The following is a 24,924-nucleotide window of genomic DNA, read 5'->3' as shown; positions in this document are numbered from 1 at the left end:
TTTGCCTAATTGCTGTGGTTAGAACCTCTAGCACAAGGCTTGATAGATGTGGTGAGAACAGATATTCTTGTCTTGTTCCGATCTTAGGGAAAAGCATTTAGTGGAAATCTTTCACCACTAAATAGGGCATAAGCTATGGGTTTTTGTAGACCTCCTTTGTTGGGTTGAAGAATTTCCTTCTATTCCCAGCTTGTCGAGTGTTTTTACCCTGTCAGTGTCTGCATCCACTGGAATGATCATAAGGTTTTTGTCCTTCATGCTATTGATGTGATAGTATTACATTAATTTTCAGATATTAAGCCAAATTTGCACTTAAATCCCACTTGCTTATGCTATAGAACCCTTCCCACTTTGGGACAAAGTGGGACACCCGGCTGGCTCAGTGCTTGAGCGTCTGCCTTCGTCAGCTCAGGTTGTGATCCCGGAGTCCTGGGATCAAGTCCCAGATCAGGGTCCCAGGGAGCCTGCTTCTGCCTCTGCCTATGTCTCTGCCTCTCTCATGAATAAATAAATAAAATCTTTAAAAAAAGGAACTCTTCCTATTCTTGCGGGATTTGGTTTTTGAGTATTTTAGTGAGGATTTTTTAATCCATATTTACTAGAGATATTGGTCTGTAGTTTTTGAGTATTTTTCCATGTGATGTTTTTGGTTTTGGTGGCAGAATAATACTGGTCTCATTGAATGAGGAAGTGCTCCCTTCCCTTCTGTTTTTTGGAACAGGGAAGGATTGGAGTTAATTTTTCTTTAAATATCTGCCAGTATTCACCAACAAAGCCATCTAGACTTGAGATTTTCTTAGCAGTATTTTAAAAAAATTACTGATTCAACCTTTCTACTTGCTATAGGCTTATGCAGATTTTGTACTTCTTCTTGAATCAGTTTTGGTAGTTTGTTACTTTCTAGGAATTTGTTCATTTAATCTAGGTTTTCTAACATGTTGGTATCCAGGTGTTCAGAATACCGAGTTGTAACCTTTTTTATTTCTGTGAGGCAGTAGTAATGTCATCTTTCATTTTTTTTTTCCCACTAAGTCACAGAAATTTTTATTGGAAACAAACCAGCTGCAGCAAAGTGACACTCAGTGCACGCTGCCCAACGGGCGAGGTGGGGGAGGGGGTACAGGTGGGTGCCAGGGGCTGGACGAGCCGAGGGTGGTGACCACAGGGGCCTGCTGACTGGGTCTCAGGCCCTTTGGGCTGGAGTGTGCAGGCCCAGGCCCGATCCAGCACAAAATATGAAAATAAACTCTGTAGTCCAGCTGTCCCTGCCTGTGTCAGTTCACTGGGAAAGGGCAGTGACTCTTCCTACCAGGCCCTGTGCTATCGTCCAACCACAGCAGGGGCAGCTGGAGCCTGTGGGGTAAGTAGACATTCGGAGGAGGCGGGAGCCAAAGGGCTAGGTGGGCGTGGCCTCGGCGGTGCAGAGCCGAGGCAGGGCCAGGGGCTGGCCACCAGCTGGGGAGGCCCTGGGGCCCCTGGAGTGGGCAGTTCCAGGCACTGGTTGAAGCTGAATGAAGCTGGGGCCTCTGCTCCTGGTCCTCACATACAGATCACTGGGACCCTGTCCTCCTCCATGGCGCTGGTCTCCTTGGGTCCGCCCTCACTGCCTCCACCTCCATCGTCTTCTTCGTCTTCCTCCTCCTCCTCCTCCTTCCCCCCAGCAACATGTCCAGCTCGTTGCCTGCCTCTGAGGGAGTATAGGTGGATCCACTGATGGAGCGGCAGCTGAAGCTTAAGCCGCTTGTTGTAGAAGTAGTTGAAGGACCAGAGGCTGCCATCCTCCCCAAAGGGATCCAAGTCTGGGTTGTAACTGTAGATGTCACACTCGGCCAGGCAGATCTCCTCGTCCACCGCGTTCCACAGCTGTGGCTTCAAAGCCTTGAAGTCCTCCTGCACCGCCGAAAACAGACTGCAGTTGACTGCGTTCACCACCCAGCTGAGGCTGGGTTCCCTGCTGAACTCGTGGCTTCGGGCTGTACTGAAGTCCTAGTCAGGCCGGAAGGACTCGTTGAGCGTGGTGATCAAGTAGAAGAGGGTCTTGCGGCTGCACTTGTCGCTCAGCGGGCCTTCGTCCTCACCATCCTGGCTCTTGCTCAGTCTGCTGGGACTGAGGCCCGAGGTCTGGGGTGGAGACAGTGCCTCCAGCACATGGGGCTGGCCCTCCTGGCAGAACTGCTTAAACATGTGCTTGCCATCTTACATGAGTAGCTCTCGATCCTGCCGATGATGTGGGCATCGCCGGTCTCCACAGTCAGCTGTGAGTTGATGGCCTCGAAGCTGGAGTTCTCCAACAGCTTCATGTCCTTGGGGGGCGTCCTGTGCTCAGAGGGGCTAGTGCTGCCTGCTGGCGCGGCGCTCGCGGGGGGCCGGGCCTGGTCAGGCCAGCGGACGTCGGCGCGGGAAAGAGGGTGCTGTGGGCTCTGGGCAGCGTGGGCTCCTCAGGACCGGAGGGCGGCGGTGCGGCCTCCGTTCGGGCCGCACTGTATCCGGGGGAAGAGGCTCCGCGGCGACGTCCCGTTACTCCCGCCCCTGCAGGGCTGCCACCGTGACATAGCCTCGCCCCTGGCGACCGACTGCCGCGACCGACCTGCCCGCCGACCGCCACGTGAGGCCCGGATGAGCGCAGGAGCAGCCGAGCGACCTCATCTTTCATTCTTGAGTCTTCTCTTTTAACTGGTTAGTCTTGGGTAAAGGTTTGCCAATTTTGCTGATTTTTTTTCAGAGTCAACTTTTAGCTTTGCTGATTTTCTGTTGTCCTTCTGTTTCTGGTGTCCTTATATTTTATAAATTTCTACTCTATTATTTCCTTCTTTCTGCTTGCTTTGGGGTTCTGTTTTTTTTTTTTTTCTGGTGTTTTGAGGTAAGAAGTTAGGTTACTGATGATGAGTTATCTTTCTTCTTTTTTAATACGGGTGTTCACAACTATACATTTCCCTCTAGGCATTGCTTTAGCTGCATCCTGTAAGTTTTAGTTTGTTGTATTTAGTATGTTAGTATTTTCAATCATCTTGAAGTACTTTCTCATTCCCTTTGGATTTCTTCTTTAACTCACTGGTTATTCACCTCTAATTTTAATCCACTGTAATCAGAGAACATACACTGTATGATTCCAATCCTTTAACATTTATTGAGGCTTGTTGCATGGCCTAGCCTATGGTCTACCCTGAAGAATGTTCCATGTGCACCTGAGAAGATTGTGCATGCTGCTATTGTTGGGTGGAGCATTGTATAGATATCCGTCGGGAAGAACTGGTTTAGGGTATTAAGTTTTCCTTTCCTGTTGATCTTCTGTCTAGCTGTCTGATTCATTATTGAAAGTGGGGGAACTGAAGTCTTCAAATTACTGCTGAATTATCTATTTTTCCCTTCAGTTTTGTCCCTTTCTGCATCACATACTTGATGGCTCTGTTGTTAGGTGAAGTCACTGTAGTTTACTGACAACGGAGCACAGCTCTACTTTGCTTCATTGTTAGCTCTCACTTTGTACCATTCTTGTCCAGTGGCATTCAAATGTGATGCTGTCCATCTTCACACTCTCTGGATTTTCCCAGCCTGCCCTCAGAATTGGTCTATACTTGGCAAAGTGTAGCATATGTAATGACCATCTTCTACATTATTATGTACCTCCAACAATTAAACTACTTAAGACCTTTTGCTCAACAACACACAGAAGGAGGCCAAGACCTATTTGAAAAAACAAAAAAACCAACCAAAAAAAAAGTGGTCTAATTTACTGACTAGAGCCAATATCACTTGCTATGGTCACTACGTTTCTCATTTCCTTCAGGTTCCCATCACAATGCTCCAGAGTGAGCAGGTGTCCATGAGGAGGACAATCTATTCAGTCTTGGGCTCTTTGCCTAACTCTTATCCCAAGCAGGGCTTTCTACCTAGTTTTTTTACAGAAACAGTGACCTGTTTTAATGTAGAAAGGTTAAGGGCAGCCTGGGCTCAATAAATTGCTTAAATCTCTAAATGGTAGGAAGGTAATCAATCAGAACTGGTGCAATCTATCTGAAACTGCTGCAAATCCCAGGCAAATTCAACTCTACTCAAGGCAGGCCAACTACAACACAAACTAAGGCTATTTTGTAGTGGCACTAAATCAACCAGGAGAAACAAAAACAGAGGAAACTATCCGCCTTAATATGGCCACTGTTGGATATCTTCATATAACTGCCTACTTAGGTTCACACTTATCCTGGGGCACTTTCCTGCTCTCAAAAGAGCTATTTCTTGGGGCACCTGAGAGGCTCAGTCAGTTAAGCTCAGGTCATGATCTCAGGGTTCTGGGGGCAAGCCCCGCATACAGCCCCTGCATGGAGCCCCCCTTTGGCTGGGAGTGTTTAAACAGTCCCACTCCCTCTGCCCCTTCCCCCACTCATGCACGTGCACACGCTTTCTCTCTCTCTCTCTCAAATAAAGAAAAAAAGAGAACTATTTCTTGAACTCTGAACAGTAGCCTCCTCAGGGATCCCTGGGTAGCTCAGTGGTTCAGAGCCTGCCTTCAGCCCAGGGCGTGATCCTGGAGTCCCAGGATCAAGTCCCACATCCGGCTCCCTGCGTGGAGCCTGCTTCTCGCTCTGCCTGTCTCTCTCTCTCTCTCTCTCTCTGTGTCTCTCATGAATAAATAAATAAAATCTTAAAAAAAAACAAAACAGTAGCCTCCTTCTTACCAAGAGGTAAGCAAGGTAAAAAAGTTACTCATTATCACCAGTGCTCCAGTGTCAGGATAAACAACTGTTCACCCCATATATATATAGAAAAAATGGCAACAATTTGGGAAGCTGCCCTAAATTCCACTTGTCCTGTAGAGTTGACTTGATTATTCATATTGCTAAGTTTTCTTTTTTTTTTATTGCTAAGTTTTCAAAGAAAGACATACTTACATCAGATGTAAAAAATATAGTTTGAACTTGTAGGAAATCCAGCGGCAGTACTTTAATATTCTTTTATAGAACAGAGTAAACTCTCAGATGTACATTCTACAAAATATAACTTAAAGTCATTTATATAAGAGCATAATTAGTTATCATACTAAGCATTAAACTAGAGTATGCATGTCAGATGAGAGTAGGAATTGTCAACTTTCAAAGGGTAAAAAAAGGTAAGTATGAGAACATGAACAAATTTTCTGAAAACAATAAAGGCAGAACACAAGTTACAAACTGTAAAGAATTACCACCCAGATCACAATGAAAAGAGACAGTTGCACTGTGTACATACATCTGCTTGACCTCCTCTCAACTGCGTGTTTGCCAGCCTTCGCGGCCTCCTTTCCCGAGTGCTGCAATTTTGATTGACTCTGCTGATGGTCATTAGACAACTTGCCTCCACTCCTCCTGCCATTCACCACCATGTTCTTGGATTCTCCCAACCACTTCATGCCCACAGACCGCCTGACCCAGGTGCATTGAGTCGCTCTCTTCAGATAGCTTAGAGAATAATTCCAATGTTCTCTCCTAACAGAAACAAAATATGGAAAACAAAACCAGGAGGTAAATACATAAAAGACCATACTACCCAGACCCTTGAGAAAGATACAAAGTATTCCAAGTCTTTGGTGGTGGGAGCTCTGCACATCCCTGACTGGGGTGGGGGTGGGGGGCCACACAGCACCCAGCAAGAGCCAGAAGAACAGGAGCAGCCCGGGCCCAGCCGTGCCACTGGTGCCTTGGGCACCCCACCCGGCACACCAAGTCCATGTGGGATGCAACCCGAGGCGCACCAAGGTGCTGCTCAAGGTCTCCAAGGACAAGCTCACCCTCAAGTTCACTGAGGAAAGGATGGAGACACACATTAGCACCAAGAGGAAGAGAGAGGAGCTGAACGACACCTCAGCAAACGAGGAATGTGGCAGCCAAGGACCGAACCTCGTCCCATATGTATCTAATAAAGCCTTTGGGGGAGGAGGCAATTTAATAACTAATGTCTCCACTCTTTAAAAACCACTTGGCACCCCAGGCCATCCAGTGTCATGCTGAGGTCTACAGCAGCCCTCTCCACTTGCGGGGAGGGAGCTCACTCTGATAGGCACTTTGCCTGTGCTGTGAATAGAGACTGGTAAACAGTAAGAGCTTAGCAAGCACTCATCTCTCAGTTACCAATAAGATTCCTTTTGCACCTTGTTATGGCCTGTATTTACGTACAGCAACATTCTGCTCAAAAGATATGTTTTGGTAACAGTTTACTAACTGTGAGTAAACAGGGACACCTGGGTGGCTCATCTGTTGAGCTTCAGTTCTGCATCGGCCTCCCCTGCATAGAGCCTGCTTCTCCCTCTGCCTATGTCTCTGCCTCTCTCTCCCATGAATAAATAAAATCTTAAAAAAAAAAAAAAAACGGTGAGTAAACTACAAGGAAGTCCTCTCTTCTAAGGAAAGCTTAAGAAAAAGTATCTAAGTTAAGCTTTGTCCACAACAGCTTTGTCTTTTTTTTAATTTATTCGAGAGAGAGAGAGAGAGAGAGAGAGAGAGAGAGAGAGAAGCAGAGACACTCCATGCAGGGAGCCTGATGCAGGACTCAATCCCAGGTCTCCAGAACCACATCCTGGGCTGAAGGCGGCACTAAACTGCTGAGCCACCCAGGCTGCCCCAGCTTTGTCTTTTGTTGTTATTTTGAAGTCAACAGTCAAGGTATTTGGGGGACTGATATTCAAATATCAAAATATCACCCATTACCATGGGTCAGCCTTTACAATAGCAACAAAAACTGAGAAATTACATTTGCTAATATAGAAATATCCCTCACCATCTGAATTTTAGTCAACTGAATTTGGGAACTGAATGATTTGGATAATGAGGGTGCTTGTAATTCATAAGGACCTTTGGAAGTAAGGGTATGATGGATTACATTATGATGGATTACATTTTGCTGGTAATGGAGCAAGAACAGGGATGTCCATGGCATCACCTCATTATGGAATTATGCCTTAGTATAAATCAGACTAAAAGGGCTCCAGGATAAGAAAGTGCAAAAACACAGAACTTCAGAGCTAAAGGAACTTTAAGATCTTAGTACAACTCCTTCAATTTGCAGATGAAACCAACACAGAGGCTGAGAGGCGCCCTACCCAGGGCCACACGACCAGGCTCCAGCAGAGTAAGGAGAACCTAGCACTGGGGCCTCAGGGTCTCTCACTACCCCCCACAAAGGCCAATTTCCCTTGCATTTTTACAAACACACAGAAAAACACCAATGATTCATTATTTTAAAGTACTTCTAGAAATGTACACCTAGTTGTACCTTTAATGATATCCAACAAAATTACAAAACACTAATTCTTTTGAAAGCTTTATTTACTTTAGAGTGAGAATACATGTGTCCAAGTGGGAGGAGGGACAAAGGATCCAAAGCAGACTCCCCCGCCCTGAACACAGAGACCAAGGTAGGGCTAGATCCCATGATCCTGAGATTGGGACATGAGCGGAAACCAAGAGTTGGACGCTTAACCGACTGAACCACCCAGGCACCCCAGAACTACTTTTTGTATTGTTTTAAACTGTAAAATACTAAAGTTATAACCTGACTTCTTCAAGTCCTCTTCTTTCTCAAGATGCCTGTGCTGCTAAAGGCAGCAAGCAAAGCCCCTGCCCCGGCACGATTGTGCTGTGGCTACTGGCAGCCACCTCCCTATGCTTCCCTTCTGCTTTCTGCGGAAACCCCCAGCTCCACACCTCCAGAGAAGGACAAGCAACAGGTAAAGTGCTCTTGGTCCTGGAGGAAGTGATCTTAAGAATGCCCTCCCAGAGCACACAGTTTATGGAGAATGACTGAAGTGTTTTCAGGACTCAGGAGTCCCAATACCCTCAACAGTGAGACATAAAATAGAACTACATGGAATAGAAAAGAGCAACATGGCTTTAGAGAGAATTAAGAGAGAAAAGAAATAGCACGCCATCTCTCCACAGAGAATCCTGAATCCCAACCATGATTCTCAGAGATTAAAAGTAGAAAAGCCAGGATGAAGTCCAGCCACTTGTTCTTAGTAAGCCCTCCACATGGTTTTGATGTAAATTCCAGTGTGAGAACTACTGTTCTCATTCACTTGATCATTTGTTAGGGCTAAGAACAGAGGCCAAAATTTAATGAGGAAATTATACCTATTGACCTAATTTTTTTCCTGAGAATTAAGAAAAGTTCGCCAATAAATCATTTTAGCAGCACACTTCAGCCTAGTTCATGGAATAGAGACTAAGATCTACTCCTACATAATTGCAACTAAATGAGGACTAATGATCCATCTAAATTGGAGGAAATTCATAACCTTGCATCTCATCCAGTTAACTAATATTTTTTTTTTGGACTTAAATACTAAGATATCACTCTGTCAATCACAGATTGTGACTGAATTTCACTAGTATGAATACACTGCACATGTCTGGATATATTCTAGTAGAGGCTCCAATACTCTAGACTTGTCCAGATAACAGCTACCATTAAGGCAAAAAACTTTATTTACACTCACAAATGAATTATTTTGTAAAACCAGTTCTAGTGAAACTATCAGAAATTTGGGAACTATTTATAAATTTCTAACTCAAAATGAACAAACATATCCTCTACTAATTATTAGGTCATTGATGGTTGTGCCCCCGACTGTGGAATCTGTTCTTGTTGGCACAATTTTTCCTGTAAGACTACAAGCTGAAAGAATATTTATATTTTAAAGGTGGAGATAGAATTTCAAAGACTAACACAGCCGATACTGTAGCAGACTATGGAGAAACAGACGTTGAGGACATTGGGTGGCTAGTAAAGCCTAAAGGCTTCACGGCTCCCACAGAGGTCCACTCCCAACATAAGCAAGGGTGCAGTCTCTCCGGCCTGGGACACAAGACGGCTCACATAGAAAATACAACCATGGTCTTGGCTTGGTTGACAGTGTCTAAGTCTACTGACCACTAACTATATTTAGAAGTAAAAATTACCTGATTTATCCCAAAATTGGCAGAAAAAAATTTCAAGGAGTACTGGCCACTCCTTAAATGGTGTAACAATTGCAAATCTTTCTCTGTTCTGATTTCCCAATACAGTTGACCCTTGAACAACATGGGTTTGAATTGCATAGGTCCACTTCTATATGAATTTTTTTTTTTAGATTTTATTTTTATTTATTCATGAGAGACACAGAAAGAGTGGCAGAGACACAGGCAGAGGGAGAAGCAGGCTCTATGCAGGGAGTCTGATGTGGGACTCGATCCCGGGGCCCCCAGGACCACACCCCGGTCCGAAGGCGGCGCTAAACCACTGGGCTGCCGGGGCTGCCCACTTCTATATGAATTTTTAAAGATAAATACAGCACAGCATAATAAACATATTTTCTCTTCCTTACGATTTTCTTAATACAGTTTCTGCAGCTTTACTTTATATAAATACATGTAACATTCCCACGTCGGGCTCCCTGCATGGACCCTGCTTCTCCCCCTGCCTGTGTCTCTGCCCCCCTCCCCTCTCTCTGTCTCTATGAATAAATAGATAAAATCTTTAAAATACATACATACATGTAATATACAAAATTTATATTAACCATTTATTTTGTCTATAAGGCTTCTGGTCAACAGTAGGCTGTTACTGTTTTTTTTTTAAATATTTATTAGAGAGAGAGAGTGTGTGTGTGCACGCACACACAAGCAGTGGAAGCAGCAGAGGGAGAGGGAGAAGCAGGCTCCCTGCTAAGCAGAGAGCTTGACATGGGGCTCGATCCCAGAACCCAGGGATCATGACCTGAGAGGAAGATAGATGTTCAACGAACTGAGCCACACAGGCACCCCAGCAGTTAAGTCTTTTAGGAGTCCAAAGTTGCATGTGGAATTTTGACTGCATGAGGGTTCAAGGGTGAAGTATATAAAATATCAGGAAAATTATTAGACATCAGACCAGGGCCTGAGAATATAGCAAATCTGTGCTTGTATTCCAATGAGGAAATCTCTAGGAAATAACAAATTAACAAATCACTGCCAGCACCTTGGAGAAAGTAAAGCAGTTTCTAAGCATTGGTGTTTCAGGTTGGGAGGGGGGAACGCCTGGCAGCAAAGGGGAGCACATCCCAGGCAAAGGGAAAGCACAAAGCCAGAGGGGGTGGGGGAAGCAGTGGGTGTGCAGAAGACCAGTACGGTGCCCAGTGTGGTTGTGGTAGGGTTAGCGGGGCGGGGGCAGGAAGGTCATCAGAAGGGCTGCTAGAACATGTCACAGAGGGCCTCAAAGCCACTGCTGAGACTTAGGGCACAGACTTTCTGGGAGATGGAAAGCAGGAGTGATGTGGTCCAAGTCACAATTTTAAAGGCCCATGCTAGCTGCTTGCTATATGGAGAAAAGCTCACAAATAAATGCTTTTTAAAGGTCAGATCTAATGCCGCTACTAATAATTGGGGGACACAAGAGAAAGCACCAGTTAAGAGGCTACTGCAATGAACCACAGGATACTGGCAGCTCGGAGCAGCACAGGTGGCAAGAAGTAGCTGGCCTGGGGATCTTTTCTGAAGGGTCACAGATAGACAGGATCTGAGAACAGACTGTGTGAAAAAGAAAGAAGACTAACATGCCTCCCAACTGAAGTACACTATTTACAGAGGTGGCAAAGCCTACAGAAAGCTCAGGTTTAGGCAGGGGTCCAAGTGCAGAAGTTCAGCTTCGGTTATGTTTGAGACACCCAACAGAGACCACACAGAGACGCTGAATACAAGGGCGGGGAATACAGGTCCAGACTGGTCAGAGTGCTAATGGACGAGATGAAATCACCTAGGGGCTGAGTATAGATGAAAGAAGTCTAAGGACAGAGGGGGCATCCCTCAAGCCGAGGAACCAGCTGCAAAGGCTACTTCAGGGAACAACTAGGGAGGAAAGAGGAGAAGCAAGAGCAAATGAGGGACCAGCACTTCAGGAAGGGAGTGACCCACTTGGGCACAGGCTGCAGGTACTCCCAAGCCAAAGTTCTCCTTTAGGAGCTGAAACTCATGGACAGGAGCTGAAACTTGCAGACTCTGACCATCTGTGAGCCCCTCAGAAACGTCAGAGAACTTCTAAAATGGACGTGACATCTTGAAACATGGGCTTGTGGCGAAAGAGATGGCAGAGGGGAACTAAGGAATAATGAATAGAAAGAGTCCTAAGTTCTAGGTCATTTGTTTCAAATGAGAGTAGAAAATTAAAATTGCATGTAACTAAAAGTACATGTGTAGGGATCCCTGGGTGGCGCAGCGGTTTGGCGCCTGCCTTTGGCCCGGGGCGCGATCCTGGAGACCCGGGATCGAATCCCACATCGGGCTCCCGGTGCATGGAGCCTGCTTCTCCGTCTGCCTGTGTCTCTGCCTCTCTCTCTCTCACTGTGTGCCTGTCATAAATAAAAAAAAAAAAAAAAAAAAAAAGTACATGTGTAAATTAAACTCAGAAAATGGAGATGATGGGAAAGGGTTAATCTGAGAACAGCATGCCTTCAGAGTTTTTAAGGATTTTTCTTTAAAAAAGTTTTCAGGGGCACCTGGGTGTCCCAGTCAGTTGGGCATCTGCCTTTGGCTCAGGTCATGATCCTGGAAGTCCTGATTTGGGCTCCCAGCTCAGTGGGGAGTGTGCTTCTCCCTCTCCCTCCCTCCACTTGTATGTTTGCTCTGACTCAAATAAATAAATAAAATCTTTAAAAAAAGTTCTTAAAAGAACTGAGTAGTATTCTAATGGAGTGATAAGGACGATCTGAGTGCAACAGGGTGGATGGAGTTCCTAAGGGTGCTGTTTAAGGCTCTGCTCCTTCTTTTTTATGAGTGTTCACAAGAATGCTGCAAGCAGGCTCTAAGGAAACACAGTTGTGCCAATGCTCCGAGCTTCACCCACTGTGAAGTCAACAAATAGGAGGATTTGCCTCACGTGGCTTCACTGGACCAACAGGTGGGAGACAAAGCACCTACTTCAGACTCTACTATCAAACAAATTTTAAAAGGGGCAGGAGATTTGTGATAATACAAAACATACTTAAAAACCACTAAACTGGGATCCCTGGGTGGCGCAGCGGTTTGGCGCCTGTCTTTGGCCCGGGGCACGATCCTGGAGACCCGGGATCGAATCCCACGTCGGGCTCCCGGTGCATGGAGCCTGCTTCTCCCTCTGCCTGTGTCTCTGCCTCTCTCTCTCTCTCTCTCTCTCTCTCTGTCTCTGACTATCATAAGTAAATTAAAAAAAAAAACCACTAAACTAAGAGTTGCATTTAAAAAGCAAAGTATTTAAAGATTTAGAGTTGTATTTAAAGAGGAAACTTTTTAGGGGCACCTGGCAGGCTCAATCAGTGGAGCATGCAACTCTTGATCTCGAGGTCGTGAGTTCAGGCCCCACACTGGGTGTAGAGATTATTTAAAAATAAAAAAATCTTAAAAAAAATAAAAAGAGGAACTGTATATATAATACCACTAAGGTAAGAGGCACACCCACACCACCACCACTCATTCCAAATCACCAACATCATTCCTTGTCTTTGGAGGAATGGGATTAACATTACAAAAATCCGACCCCCAAATGTTTACTATTTAAAATTGGAAAAAAAAAAAAAAAAGAAACACCTGCTGACACTTGAAAATTTTTCAAAGGAAAGTACACAGTTGTTTCATAGAAAATGTGCTTGGTTCCCGTCAAGTGCCTGCACTGCTCCCAGCAGTGACAGGTCCCCAACAAATGCCAATGACCTTCTTTCTTTCCACTGCCCCCTTTGTGAACACACATGAGGTTATGAACTATTTGGTGACTTTTGACTTTACTGCTCAGGCACAATTTGAAAACTCTGGTTCCAATCCTTTCCTACTTAAAGCTTTTGGATTATTTCCTGCTGAATGTCTTAAACACAAACCAGGATTTTAAGACTGTCAGAAAAATGAGAACACTGATTCTAAAAGAAACAAGAATTTTAATATAAAAAAAGAATTTTAATAGAATTCCTGTGATATTACAAAGATTTCTCTAACCAGTTTACATGTTGAACTTGTCTCAGATAGCTTATCTTAGAGAAATTACCCAGTGGCAAAGAAACATGTCCCAAGGGGTTGAGAAGGTAACACAGATTTTTAAAAAGCAGGCTCTAGCTTGCTGAAGGACTTTTGGAAAACTTCACTGAGAAAAAGCAGAGCAAACATTTTGCAAGTGATTCAGCTACAATATGCTGAGCAAACGATTCAGAACACCAAATAGTTAACAGTACTTTCTCTGGGGAATGAGATCACGAGCAATTTTTTTCATTGCACGGTGTATTTTTCACAAGGTTCAGCTTTTCAAAATGAGCAGGTATCACTTTATAATAAAAATTTAAACATATAAAAGGGAAAGTAAAACAGATGTCACAAAAATTCTTCTGCATCATTCTTATGTATTTAAGTTAAAGCCAATTTCTAAGACCTTAAATTTGGTAATTTCAACATCAGAGAAGTTAAATACATCTCTGAAATACTTCCACAAGTTTCTGATGCCTTCATTTGTGGACTGACTCCGTGATTCTCAAGTGCCACAATCCCAGACTCCCAGGAGCTCTATATTTAAAATAAGTACAAGGAAGACTAACACAAATAAAACACACAAAAATGAAAGGAAGCACTGTCCAGAGAGGCGACAACAAACACACACAGCCCAAAGGAACAAAAGTGCCCACACTGGACCAGGAGTGACCACACTGGCTAGGGTCAGTGCCAACAATGTCCCACCAGTAAAGTAAAAATCCAATTTCCATTCTAGGCTAACATGCCCAGTCTACAAGCAAAAACAAAAGCATTTGGAAATTGTTATGAACTACCATTAACAGAACTTACCTTGCTGGTGCCTACAAGGTTCTGCATGATCCAAACTCGCCCCCCACTCCCCGCCTTACTCCAGCTAAAACTTCAGATACAGCCCAGTTCTCATCACCTAGTGTGCTAGACATGTTCCCTACACAGGGCCTTTGTATTTGGGATGCTGTCAAGCTGCCCGCCAGTCCCCCCCCCCCCCCGCCCAACCCCCAGTCCTCCATCCCATATACACTTTCTCTTTCATGGTGATTACAACTGTACTCACTTCTTCGTGTAAGTACTTGATAATCCTTGGCTTCCCCACTGCAGTATTATGCTAGCTAAGGTACACTTTTCTATCATTGGAACTTAGCACAACTTACCACAGGTCCACTCACATCACATCCCCCTTTCTAGTCACAAACCTAGCTGCTACATATAAACCCAACTGGTGATTAGTTCTTTTTCTTAAATCTAAAGTTACAAAAGGGCTCTACAATAATACATCAAGGAAATGCAAATCACTCTTCATTGATGGTTATTCCAAATTCATCTGTGATCAGTATTTTCCAAGGTTCCATGGAATCCCAGAACAATAATTCATACTATCAGGCCAGTAGTAGAAGTCCTTAAAGCTATCAGAAGCACTTGTGGTCAATATTCCATATTACAATGCAGTAAGACTGTAATCTACTTTGACAAGACAGTTACTCACTTGTCAGTTAGAAGACAACTATGACTTCATGATCACACCTGTAACCTTACAACTTGCTCCTATAAATAGTCAGAAATAAGTGTCACTTGAGAAGCTAGATGACTATCGTTTCTGCTTTCTTTTCCAGCTTTCGGAGAGTCAAACTCACCAAGCATTTTGCTTCAGCCAAGTTAACAGTCTCCCCAAGCAGCCTGAGGTGGTAAAGCCCCCTCTGATCCAGCAAGAGATGGCACCTGACTTGGAGCGGTTTCCCACAACTCATAGTAAGATATGACTATATAAAGATAAAATCCAAAGTAAAAGGATGGCTAGAGCCAGCACTACTAATTGTGCTAAACTGGTTGTGCTAATAACTGCTCCAAAGGAGACTTCCATGGGCTGAAAAATAGTCCTCAAAGATATCAGGTCCTAATCTAGAACCTGTGAGTATTAGCCTATAAGGAAATGGGTCTTTGGAGAGGTGATTTAAAGTATGGATTTTGAGATGACACAGGTTGTCTGGGTGGGCTCTAAATGCTATCACAAGAGACCTTACGAGAATGGTAGAGGGTGCTTTGACACCACACACCCAAGAGAGGTGAGGATTGCAGTGACACGGGCCCCAAGCAAAGGAACAAAAACCACTGCAGGAGCTGGCAGAGGCAAAGAACAGATTCTCTCCTACAGCCTCCGGGGGAGCCCTACCGCACTTGGACTTTGGCCCAGCGAAACAGATGGGGAACCTCGGGCCTGCCCAACTGAGAATACATCCCTGCTGTTGGAGGCCACCAAATTCGTGTAATTTGTCACAGCAGCCACAAGCAGCTAATACAGAGACCATGATAAAGTAAACCAAAGTGAAAATGCTTTACAGTTACCAGATCCTCAAAATATATAAAATTCCAATCTATCACTGGAAAAACTCTTCAGCACCTTTAAAAAGTTTTACATATACTTAAAACCTCAGGTAACCAAGACCTTCCATAGAAGTGTTATGATTGAGGGATCCCCGGGTGGCGCAGCGGTTTGGCGCCTGCCTTTGGCCCAGGGCGCGATCCTGGAGACCCGGGATCGAATCTCACATCGGGCTCCCGTCTCTGCCTCTCTGCCTCTCTCTCTCTCTATCATAAATTAAAAAAAAAAAAAGTGTTATGATTGAATACTTTTAAATATATGTAAAAATTTTACAATAAAACTGAAAACTAAAACTCTTAGGATTTTTCATTTAGCAGAACATTTGAAACAGCAAAACATCCACTACTGGTAACAATCATTGTAACACTTAAACCTACTGATCTGCAAGTGGGCATGTAATAAACTTCCCTCTAATAGCCTCAGGACAAAAAATATTGATCCACAGTTCCTTACTTATCCAATAATATCCAATATTCATCCAATATGTATCACAACAAAAGATTTGATAGAAGAAAGATTTATGTCTCCAATTGTCTTGGTAGGTATTTCCAAAATAAAGGTTTTAGCTGATGTGGTTGTTGGGAGAAATTCTACAAAACAAAACAACGTGCTTCCACACTCTCTACATCTGATCCATCTGCTCACCTAGTAGTGCCTATACATAAAATCAAGGATGCTTCCTTTGTTACTCCTCCCTGAGACCCACAGCATTTTACTTTTCTATAAACATATGCCACCTAGTGTCAAAAGTCTGTAAGTACAGCCCACAGTTCCTCAGAAGCTAAGAGGTAAGCAGAACAAAGAACAATCCATTCTTACAGGGCAAAGACGTGGGGGAGGAAAAACTTCCATAGGTGAGTCTTGGTCTTAAAAGCCAAGACTAAGTGTGCCAGGCAGCACACCGTGCAGGAGACGGCACACACAGAGTTCAGGATGGGGCTTCAGATGGAGTCAATGCACCTAGGTTCCACTCTAACCCCATTTGATACTAACAATGCAGCCATGAACAAGACATTCAACCTCACAAACGTCTCATAGGTAAAATGAAAACAGAGCCTACCTCCTTGGTTAGGCACAAGGATAAAAAAGGCAGAAATAGCTAATAAAATAAAGACCTCCAACTGTCCCCTCTTTGATGGCAGAAACATAGGGTCGGATACACTGATGCAGTGTTCACAAAACCTAAAATGACCAGGTAGAAATTTCCCCTCCATTCCTTATCCTACCATAACTCTCCCAAGAAAACAATCACATCACCATTTCCATTAAAAAGAGTACATGTTTTCAAGAAAATAAAAAGAGTAGGGTGCTAATTTATGATAGAGACCTAAGACCAGCTTTGCTTTTCCTACTGCTCCTGAAGAGAAGGAAAATGCCTTCTGATAACAATTAGAATTAAAAATCATACCAAACTATACCTCACACATCAACATCCAAGGGGACTACAGATTTTGTTACAGTGGAATTGCCTGTTATGTTTCTGGTAAGACATTTTTTTCTTACTGTAACCCCACCTTTTTTTTTTTTTAAGATTTTAGGTAATCGCTACACCCATTGTGGGGCTCGAACTCACAACCCTGAGGTCAAGAGTCCCATGCTTCACCAACTGTACCAGCTGGGCGCCCCACTGTAACTCCACTTTTAAAACAACAATAAATAATAGCTCCTCCATTCATTTACCATGTAATTCTCACATCCTGTAAAGTATGTACTTTTTTTCTTGGTTAAACAGATGGACGGTTGCAGAATTTGCTTACTTGTACTCTAGAAAGGATCCTACTGGTGAAAAAGCATGTGGCTGGAAGACAGAAGCTCAAATATAACAGTAGCAGTGGACAGGGAGAGGGAGGAAAAGCTGTGGTGTTTCAAATAGAAGGCAAGACTTGGTAATAAATTAAGACACAGGTGGTGAGGGACAGAAAGGAATTTAAGATGGTTCATAAGTCTATAGCTGCAAAGACTGCAAGATTGCCATAAACTATGCTACATAAGAAACAGGTTTGCAGAAAAGATGAGAAGGTTTAAGTTTACTGAATTTGAGGAGGGAGGGGTCACAACCCAGGTGGAGCTGTTATAAGACATCAGAACTCAGGAGAGAAGTGGGGACTGTGGGGACACCTGGGTGGCTAGCGGTTAACATCTGTCTTTGGCTCAGGATGTGATCCCGGGGTTCGGGATCGAGTCGCACATCAGGTTCCTTGCAGGGATCCTGCTTCTCCCTCTTCCTGTGTCTCTGCTTCTCTCTGTGTCTCTCATGAATAAATAAAATATTTTTTAAAAAATTAAGAAGTGGGGACTGTGAAGAGAGTAACACTAACAAAAGGACTCTACAGTTTACCAAGCATTTCAACATTATCTCAATTCAAAGAATCACAGAACTTCAGAGCAAAAAGTCTTAGATTAAAAGAAACAGGCTCAGGAATCCCTGCCTGCCCAAAGTAATTCACTCCTTATGACAATATGCTACTAATACACAAAACATACACAATACCACCGCTATCACCCCCATTTTACAAATAAGAGTAAGCCTTAGATAACTAGAAACAAATTAAGCTGAGGCTGGTTGAGAGCCTGCACACGTTTTTAAAAAGATTTTATTTAGTCAGGGCAGCCCAGGTGGCTCAGCAGTTTAGTGCTGCCTTCACCCCAGGGCCTGATCCTGGAGACCTAGGATCGAGTCCCACGTCGGGCTCCCTGCATGGAGCCTGCTTCTCCCTCTGCCTGTGTCTCTGCCTCTCTCTCATTCTCTCTCTCTCTGTGTCATGAATAAATAGAATCTTAGGGATCCCTGGGTGGCGCAGCGGTTTAGCGCCTGCCTTTGGCCCAGGGCGCGATCCTGGAGACCTGGGATCGAATCCCACGTCGGGCTCCCGGTGCATGGAGCCTGCTTCTCCCTCTGCCTATGTCTCTGCCTCTCTCTCTCTCTGTGTGACTATCATAAATAAATTACAAAAAATGTTTTTAAATAAATAGAATCTTAAAAAAAAAATTTTATTTACTCATTCATGAGAGACACAGAGGCAGAAATATACAGGCAGAGGGAGAAGCAGATTCCATGCAGGGAGCCCCATGTGGGACTCGATCCTAGAACCCCGGGATCATGCCCTGAACCAAAGGCAGATGCTCAACCGCTGAGCCACCCAGGTCCCAGAGAGAGCCTGTACACTCTTGACATTATGAAGAAAGTGATGCAAACAAAATTTTAAACACACTTTGCCCCTTATTTGAAGAGTAAGACCCTAGAACAAAAGTGGCATGGCTCCTAATTTCATGGGGCTCTGAGGATAGCACAGAAAGAGAAACAATCCAATAAGCACAAAACTACAAATTCTGGTAAGAGCTTTAAAGAAACAAATAGGATATTAGGAGAGAGAATCATGTGGGAACAGACTTTACATTGGATGATCAGGGAAAAGAAATAAAAAGCACAAGTAGAGAAAAAAAATCACCCCTCTTTTTTGGGGGTGTCAAAAGCACTTCTGGTATCTACATCAAAGATCTTCTGAGGCCATTGGCTTTGTCTAAATCCTCTTGGACCCTGAGTGAGATCTGTTTTTGTTTCTCTTTTGAAGGGGAGAGAGAAGGTTTCCATATGGCCTCTCTAGTCCCAGACTGCACTGGTTCACTGCCTGAAGGATCAGGCCCCCTCTACGCTTCAGTGGGGGGAACTCCATTTTCCTAAGAATAGGTTGGTTTTCTTGCTAAAAATATATATCCCTCTACATCACACAACATAGCATTTCCTTGAAAATAAAAACACTCCTCAGAGATCATGACACTGTATCAGCTGCTGCAACCTTGTTCTACAAATCAGACAAACAAAATGAATCATTCTGCAGACCAAGAACCCATTTTTCAAGAACCTACTGGGAGCCATTGGGCACTGTTCGTGGTGCTGGAATATTGTTGCCTCTATGGAACGCTAGAGGGCGCATGTGAATTTCAGTCTTCAGGAAAATTGAGCAGGGCTAATAAAGAGTAGGAGACCTTGCAAGTCCAAAAGGAAGCCAGTGAAAACTGGGTATCTGAACAACAGGACAGAAAAGTGCAGAGGGGAAAGCAGGATGACCCTTCACTGAAGGGATCTTCAGCCTGAGACTTGAGAGGCAATCCTAATGCCATCATAGATCTATTGGATAGGAGTTCTGATAAAGATGCTGAAGTTGAAAACACAGGTGTTTGTTTCACTCTGACACATGACTGAGGGATTCATCTGCTTGGCAACCCTATGAGGTCCGTGAGGCAGGCATTACTGCTACACATGAGATGGCTAAAGCTCAGAAATAAAGTTGCTTTCCTGAAGTCAAGTTGCTATTCAGTGGAAAGGCTGAGTCTAAAACCCTACTGTTCAAGCTGAAGTCTGGGGTTTACGCCAATACTCGAGACACATGTGCATCACCCATAAATAAAAAGGCTTATTATCACTAGGTAATGCTCCCTAGGTCTGTATACTTTTTCTTTAGTGTACTATTATAATACAGAAAAGAAAGACATCTAGTAGAGATGCAACTGACAAACAGGAGCCATACAGAAGTACGAGCCATCAAGATTTGGGGGCCATTAATATACTCCATCCTCTCAATTCTAAAACCCAACTGATGGTAAGCTATAGCATCAATTCAAAATAAAGTGAGGAAAAACTACATAGTATAGATGAACTACGTGTACCAATTAGATGTCGAAATACTAAAACAGCTTTTAGAAGCGAGAAAACAGGGTGGCAATTAAGTGTAAAATATAATTTAGAATTGGAAGGTTCAGTTGTAGGAGCTGAGGCTTGGCCCTGTGTCTTATAATAAATAATGACAGAGCAGACTGGAACACAGGTATTCTTATTCCAATGGTCCTTCATCCAGCTCCGGAATTGTATGTAACGTAGTCACAATTATATACAATCCTAAAAGGCTGTGTGGTTTGAGTTTGTTTTACAGACATCAGACAGCCCCAAATCTGGCTGGAAGAGGCAGGAGCCAGAGGCAGTGAGTGACCAACCTGGTCCTAGGAACCCTTTAGCACGACAAATGGAAAAACTGTGAAGCAAAACATAATTTAGAATATCGATAACTATGGAAATAATCAGTGACTTCATTTCTCCTTTTGTGAGAATATCTTAGAATGCAAATAGCTTCTGGTTCCATCACAAACTATATAAAGATAATATATCAGTTCTGTCTCCAGGCAACACGAGGACCAAAAGAAAAGGTGTTTTGTTTTGTTCTTTTAAAGCTAACATTATACATTAACGTAGCTTTACAAAAATAAGGTTAGAAGTCTTTCCTGTACAGATGGATTCTCTCCCTGGCATTTCTTTAAAACAGTAAAATAAAATCCTGTAATGCAGATAAAGTAAGAAATGGACGACCAAAATTTAGGAAGATGTCTATTGATTCAAAATATGTTTGTAAATGGCAAGTGCTTTTTTTATTTGACTAGGGCAAAAAGAAACTCAGATCACACTAATAAGTACGGGGTTAGATATTGCTCAGACATGATCTTTACTTTTAATCGATACTTCCAGATTCTAGGAAACACCAAATTATGAGGGGGAAAAAAGGGACTACAGTAATAACTGAAATAAAAACAGATTTGTAGAGAGGCTGGGGGAGAGGCATGATGTAGAGTTGATAGAAAGAATTTAAAGAAACCTGCTATACTTTCCTTCATTAAAAATCCTTTAGACAAAGACCTAGGGTACTCACTCTCTACTGTTTGCTAGGACCTATGAGGTCCTCATACAGCTCGTTCAATGAAACTGAGCCATTAAATCTTCAGGGTTTAACTTACATTTCAAACTAAGAGCTCTAAATAGAAAGTAATTTTATGAGTTTAAAGTTGGCAGTCTGTCGAAGAAATTACTTTTCAAATCACTGTGTTCTAATGCTTAGAATATCCTAATGATTACAATTTAAAGTGCATTAGCTAGTTTTAATTTTATCTTGTAATAATTTGAGCTTGTGCTGCTTAGAGCCATTAAATCCATTTCCTACACCAACACATGTCAGTAAAATTACAAGTTCTTGCCCCCAAAACAAAAAGTAACTAAAAGTCAGACTGAAAAACTAAGTTACATCCTATATAGAAAACATCTTTCTACTGCATGCAGCTGTATCTGGGCTAGAACCACCCTGCATTTACTTAGTGTATCCATGTAACCAGTACTGTGTCACAGTGGAGCAAGGACATATGGTCCCTGTGTGGAAAGCTCAACTGCAGTGTTCTGAGTGCCACAATTCTTGCTCCATGAAGAAGCATTTTGGTGAGTGGAGAAAAAGTAAAGCTCATATATGGCAGGCAAGAGTATAAAATAATGGAAACCACATGGCTTGTCTGAAAGGATTTGCTCTCATAAGCCATGGAAAGGACATTCCTGTGGACAAGGAGCTGTTCAGATGGTACATGTGTCTTTCAACACAACTGGGCCACATACCCATGTCCTATGTAGAGAAAAATCAGATTTGATCCCAAATTTATATGACCCAAGGAAAAATGACACACCAACATCCCCACCCACAAAACTCTATGCTCAAACACACAAACAACCTGTGACCACTTCCTTCACATCTTATTCTGCTATACCCTCCAACTCCTCTTCCCCCTAGTAGGTCCACTGGTATCTGGTTCAAGTACAGAAAACAGTTCAGGGTATCTGAGAGGACAGATGAACATACCGGCAAGAGGGCACTTGGAAATGACTTTGAAAGAGTCTGGTTTCAAAGTTCATGTGCACAAACTATGTGGCTTTTGTTATAATAATAATGTCTTAAGATAACATTAAAATGGACATAATACAAAAATCTAAATACAAGCTATGAGGCTCCACAGCTTGGAGATTAACAAATTCACTTTTGTCAAATGCCTACTAAGCACTTACTTTGCACCTGCCCCAAACAGAGAAAATAAGTAACAGCCCAACAAGTCCACAAGAAAACTGAAGGGGTGGGCAAATAACCAAACATAGTATCAAGTAACAATTGCTCAGGGAACGCAGAGGAAATGGGCATCCTCCAGAGTGGGCCAGTCCCTGCAGGTAACTTCTCGCCAGACCTTTCCGAAGGATGAGGGCGAGGGGGCAGAGGGTGGCTAGGAATGCTGGGCGGAATGAGACCAAAAGGTGCCAGGCATGGGGAAGCTCGTTGCACTAGAGCCTGGTAAAGGGAGAGTAGGACGTAGAATGCTTAAAGATCAAAACCTGGAAAGTGGACCGGAGTTCCCCCACATGCTGGGATTAAAGCGTTTGTGGACTTTACTCTCGGAATATAAGGAGTCCCGACAGTGACGGGGCCACACCTGTGTTTCAAGATGCCAAACGTTCGGCTACAAAGTAAACGTGTATTTACACCAAGTAACTCTTTAGATACGTTTTTCAATATACACAAGTCATCGGCGCTATTTCGGGCAAAAATGATTTCCCCTGTCCTTTTCAAGACATTTATGCTTTTACTACCAATCATCAAAAGTCACGGCAATATTTTCGCGATCCAAGACTAAAGGAAAAAGTTGCAGCTGGCAACTACCTCCTCCGACGATCCTACACGGCAGTCTCCCAACCACGTTTAACGGACTCTACTTTTATAAAGTTTACAGTAGCTTACATCTAAGAAGGTCCTGATGAAAAGTCTTAATCACGACCGACCAATTCATTGCCCACTACTCTACGTAAGTAAGACAAGTTTCTAAAAATCATCTTCCAAGAACGAACACACGTTCACCCCCTTAGTAATTCTAGTTTCCCCGCTTGACGGATCGGAAGCGACAGCTCCAGAACGGGGTCAAATGAGCCCAAAGACAGAAAGAGTGGATTTCTCCGGGTGCAACGTGCCTCTACACCATCCTCGAAAGTTGGATCCCGTTGTCACCACGGAAACACGGCCCCCCCCCAGGTGGGAGCGACGCCGAGCCCATCACCTCTGGGTGTGCAGGACAACCGCCACTCTGCGAGGACGGCCGGGCACCGAGGGCGCCGCTGTCAGGGGAGGTCGGGCAGGGCGGGGGACCGGCCCCGGTGGAGACCTGGAACCAGGCTCCAGCCCAAACAAAAACAAGCCGAAGTGAGCGCGGCAGAGGGAGCAGATTGAGCGAGCCCGATCACGACTGCCCATTGGAGAAGAGGGAAAACAGAGTCCCCCAATCGCGAGCGGCGGGGCTGCTCCCCTCGTGCGGCCGCGGGCCGCCCCGGCGCTGCCCGGCCCCGCGCTGCCCGGCGGCCGCTACCGCTCCCTTCCGGCGGCGGCGCCCACTGCAGGGCCCGCACCCCCGCCCGGCGCCGCCGCCCGCCGCCCAGCGCCGCCGCCGCCGGCCGCCGCCGCCGCGCCGCGCCGCGCCCCTCCCCCGGCCGCCGCCCCCCGCGCCCGGGCCCCGGCCCCCGCCCGGCCTGGCGCCCCCGCTCCCGCCGACCCGCCCCCAGCCCGCCGCCGCCGCCGCCGCCGCCGCCGCCGCCCGGCGCCCCCGCACGCCCGCGCCGCGCCCGCCCCCCGCTCACCGCCGGGCGCTGCCCGCTCCTCCTCGGGGCGCCGCGCGGCCCCCGGTCCGGCCGCTGCGCTGGGGGGTCCGCGCTGCCGGGCGGCACTTTCCCGGCCCCCAAGAAAATTAATCACCAAAAAATAATTCCCGAGAAAAATGGAGAGTAAAATCCAAGATGGCGGCGCCTGCCGCAGCACCGCCCGCTCCATCCGCTGTCGGGAAATAAGTCCCAGCCGCGGCCGGAGCCCCCCGCCCCCACCGCGCCGCGCCCCCGCGTCCCCACGCCCGGCCTCACCTCGCCTCGCGCGCGGCCGCGCCGTCCCGGAGGCCGCCTCCGCCGGGGTCCGCGTCCCGGGTCCTGGCGCCGCACGCGCCGCCGCCGCTGTCCGGGCGCCCTCACCTCATAGCCCCGGAGCCTCGCCTCTCACGCCGCAGACGCGTCGCCGCCCCCGGTGAGCCGTCCGGACGCCGCCCGGGAACGGTGGAAGGACACGAAAAGGAGTGCCCTCGGCCGGGCGGAGGGACACCGCGCCGCCTCGCGCCACTGCTGCGGCCTCTGTTGCTTTTACGGGACTTGCGGGGGGGGGGGCGGGGGGCGGCGGAGGCGGAGAAACACGGGAAAGAAACGAGTTCCTCGCTGGGTGCTCCCGGAGGCGGAGGGACAAAAAGCGAATCTGGGGAGCGAGGGGAGATGAGCCGCCGCCTCGCGTCGCCCGCGGCGGAGGGATCCGCGCTGAGGTCTGCCGGGATCCCTCCGCCCCTCGCTGCCCTTTAAATCGCGGCTGGAGGCGGCGTCGCCGCGCGCCCCTCGGGCGCCACCCCGGCTGCGTGCCGGCTGCGTGCCGGGTGCGGCTGCGGTGCGGTGCGGCTGCGGGTGCGGTGGGTGCGCCCGCCCGGGCCGGCTCACGGGCCCGGGCTCTCGGGGCGGGGCGTGGGGCCGGGGGTCGCGCGGCCTCTTGGTCCCGCGGCGTGCGTGGGGGGCGCCGCGGGGAGGCGGCCCCACGGAGGCGAGCTTCTTTGTTGTGGGAGTGGGTGTCGTCGCAGCGGATACACCCCCCGGGAGCGTCGGGGCGGCCGGGCGTTCCGCCGCGCCGTGGGTGGGGGGAGCGTGCACTCACC

General features: G+C 45.9%; 1 protein-coding gene and 1 pseudogene across 4 annotated transcripts in view; both read right to left on the bottom strand.

Annotated features, from left to right (window-relative positions):
• The window catches only part of KMT5B (lysine methyltransferase 5B), a 57,477-nt gene extending 33,114 nt beyond the window's left edge, over nucleotides 1-24,363 (bottom strand). The window contains exons 1-2 of one of the 4 annotated variants that reach the window (XM_055309250.1): nucleotides 24,101-24,363; nucleotides 5,227-5,462 (exon numbers count right to left, since the gene is read on the bottom strand). In XM_055309250.1, coding sequence (XP_055165225.1) covers nucleotides 5,227-5,386 — 160 coding nt within the window. In that variant the 5' untranslated portion in view covers nucleotides 5,387-5,462; nucleotides 24,101-24,363. Of the gene's footprint in view, nucleotides 1-5,226; nucleotides 5,463-23,824; nucleotides 23,991-24,100 lie in introns of those variants that run through there. The other 3 variants (XM_055309268.1, XM_055309256.1, XM_055309262.1) reach the window with 3 other exon arrangements.
• On the bottom strand, nucleotides 1,029-5,218 carry LOC129499515 (repressor of RNA polymerase III transcription MAF1 homolog; annotated as a pseudogene).
• Nucleotides 24,364-24,924: the final 561 nt, after the last annotated feature.

This window comes from Nyctereutes procyonoides, unplaced genomic scaffold, assembly GCF_905146905.1.
Source record: "Nyctereutes procyonoides isolate TBG_1078 unplaced genomic scaffold, NYPRO_anot_genome, whole genome shotgun sequence".
Lineage (NCBI taxonomy): Eukaryota > Metazoa > Chordata > Mammalia > Carnivora > Canidae > Nyctereutes > Nyctereutes procyonoides.
The sequence above is the reverse complement of the archived record's forward strand: the minus strand, read 5'-3'. Positions and strand labels throughout refer to the sequence as shown.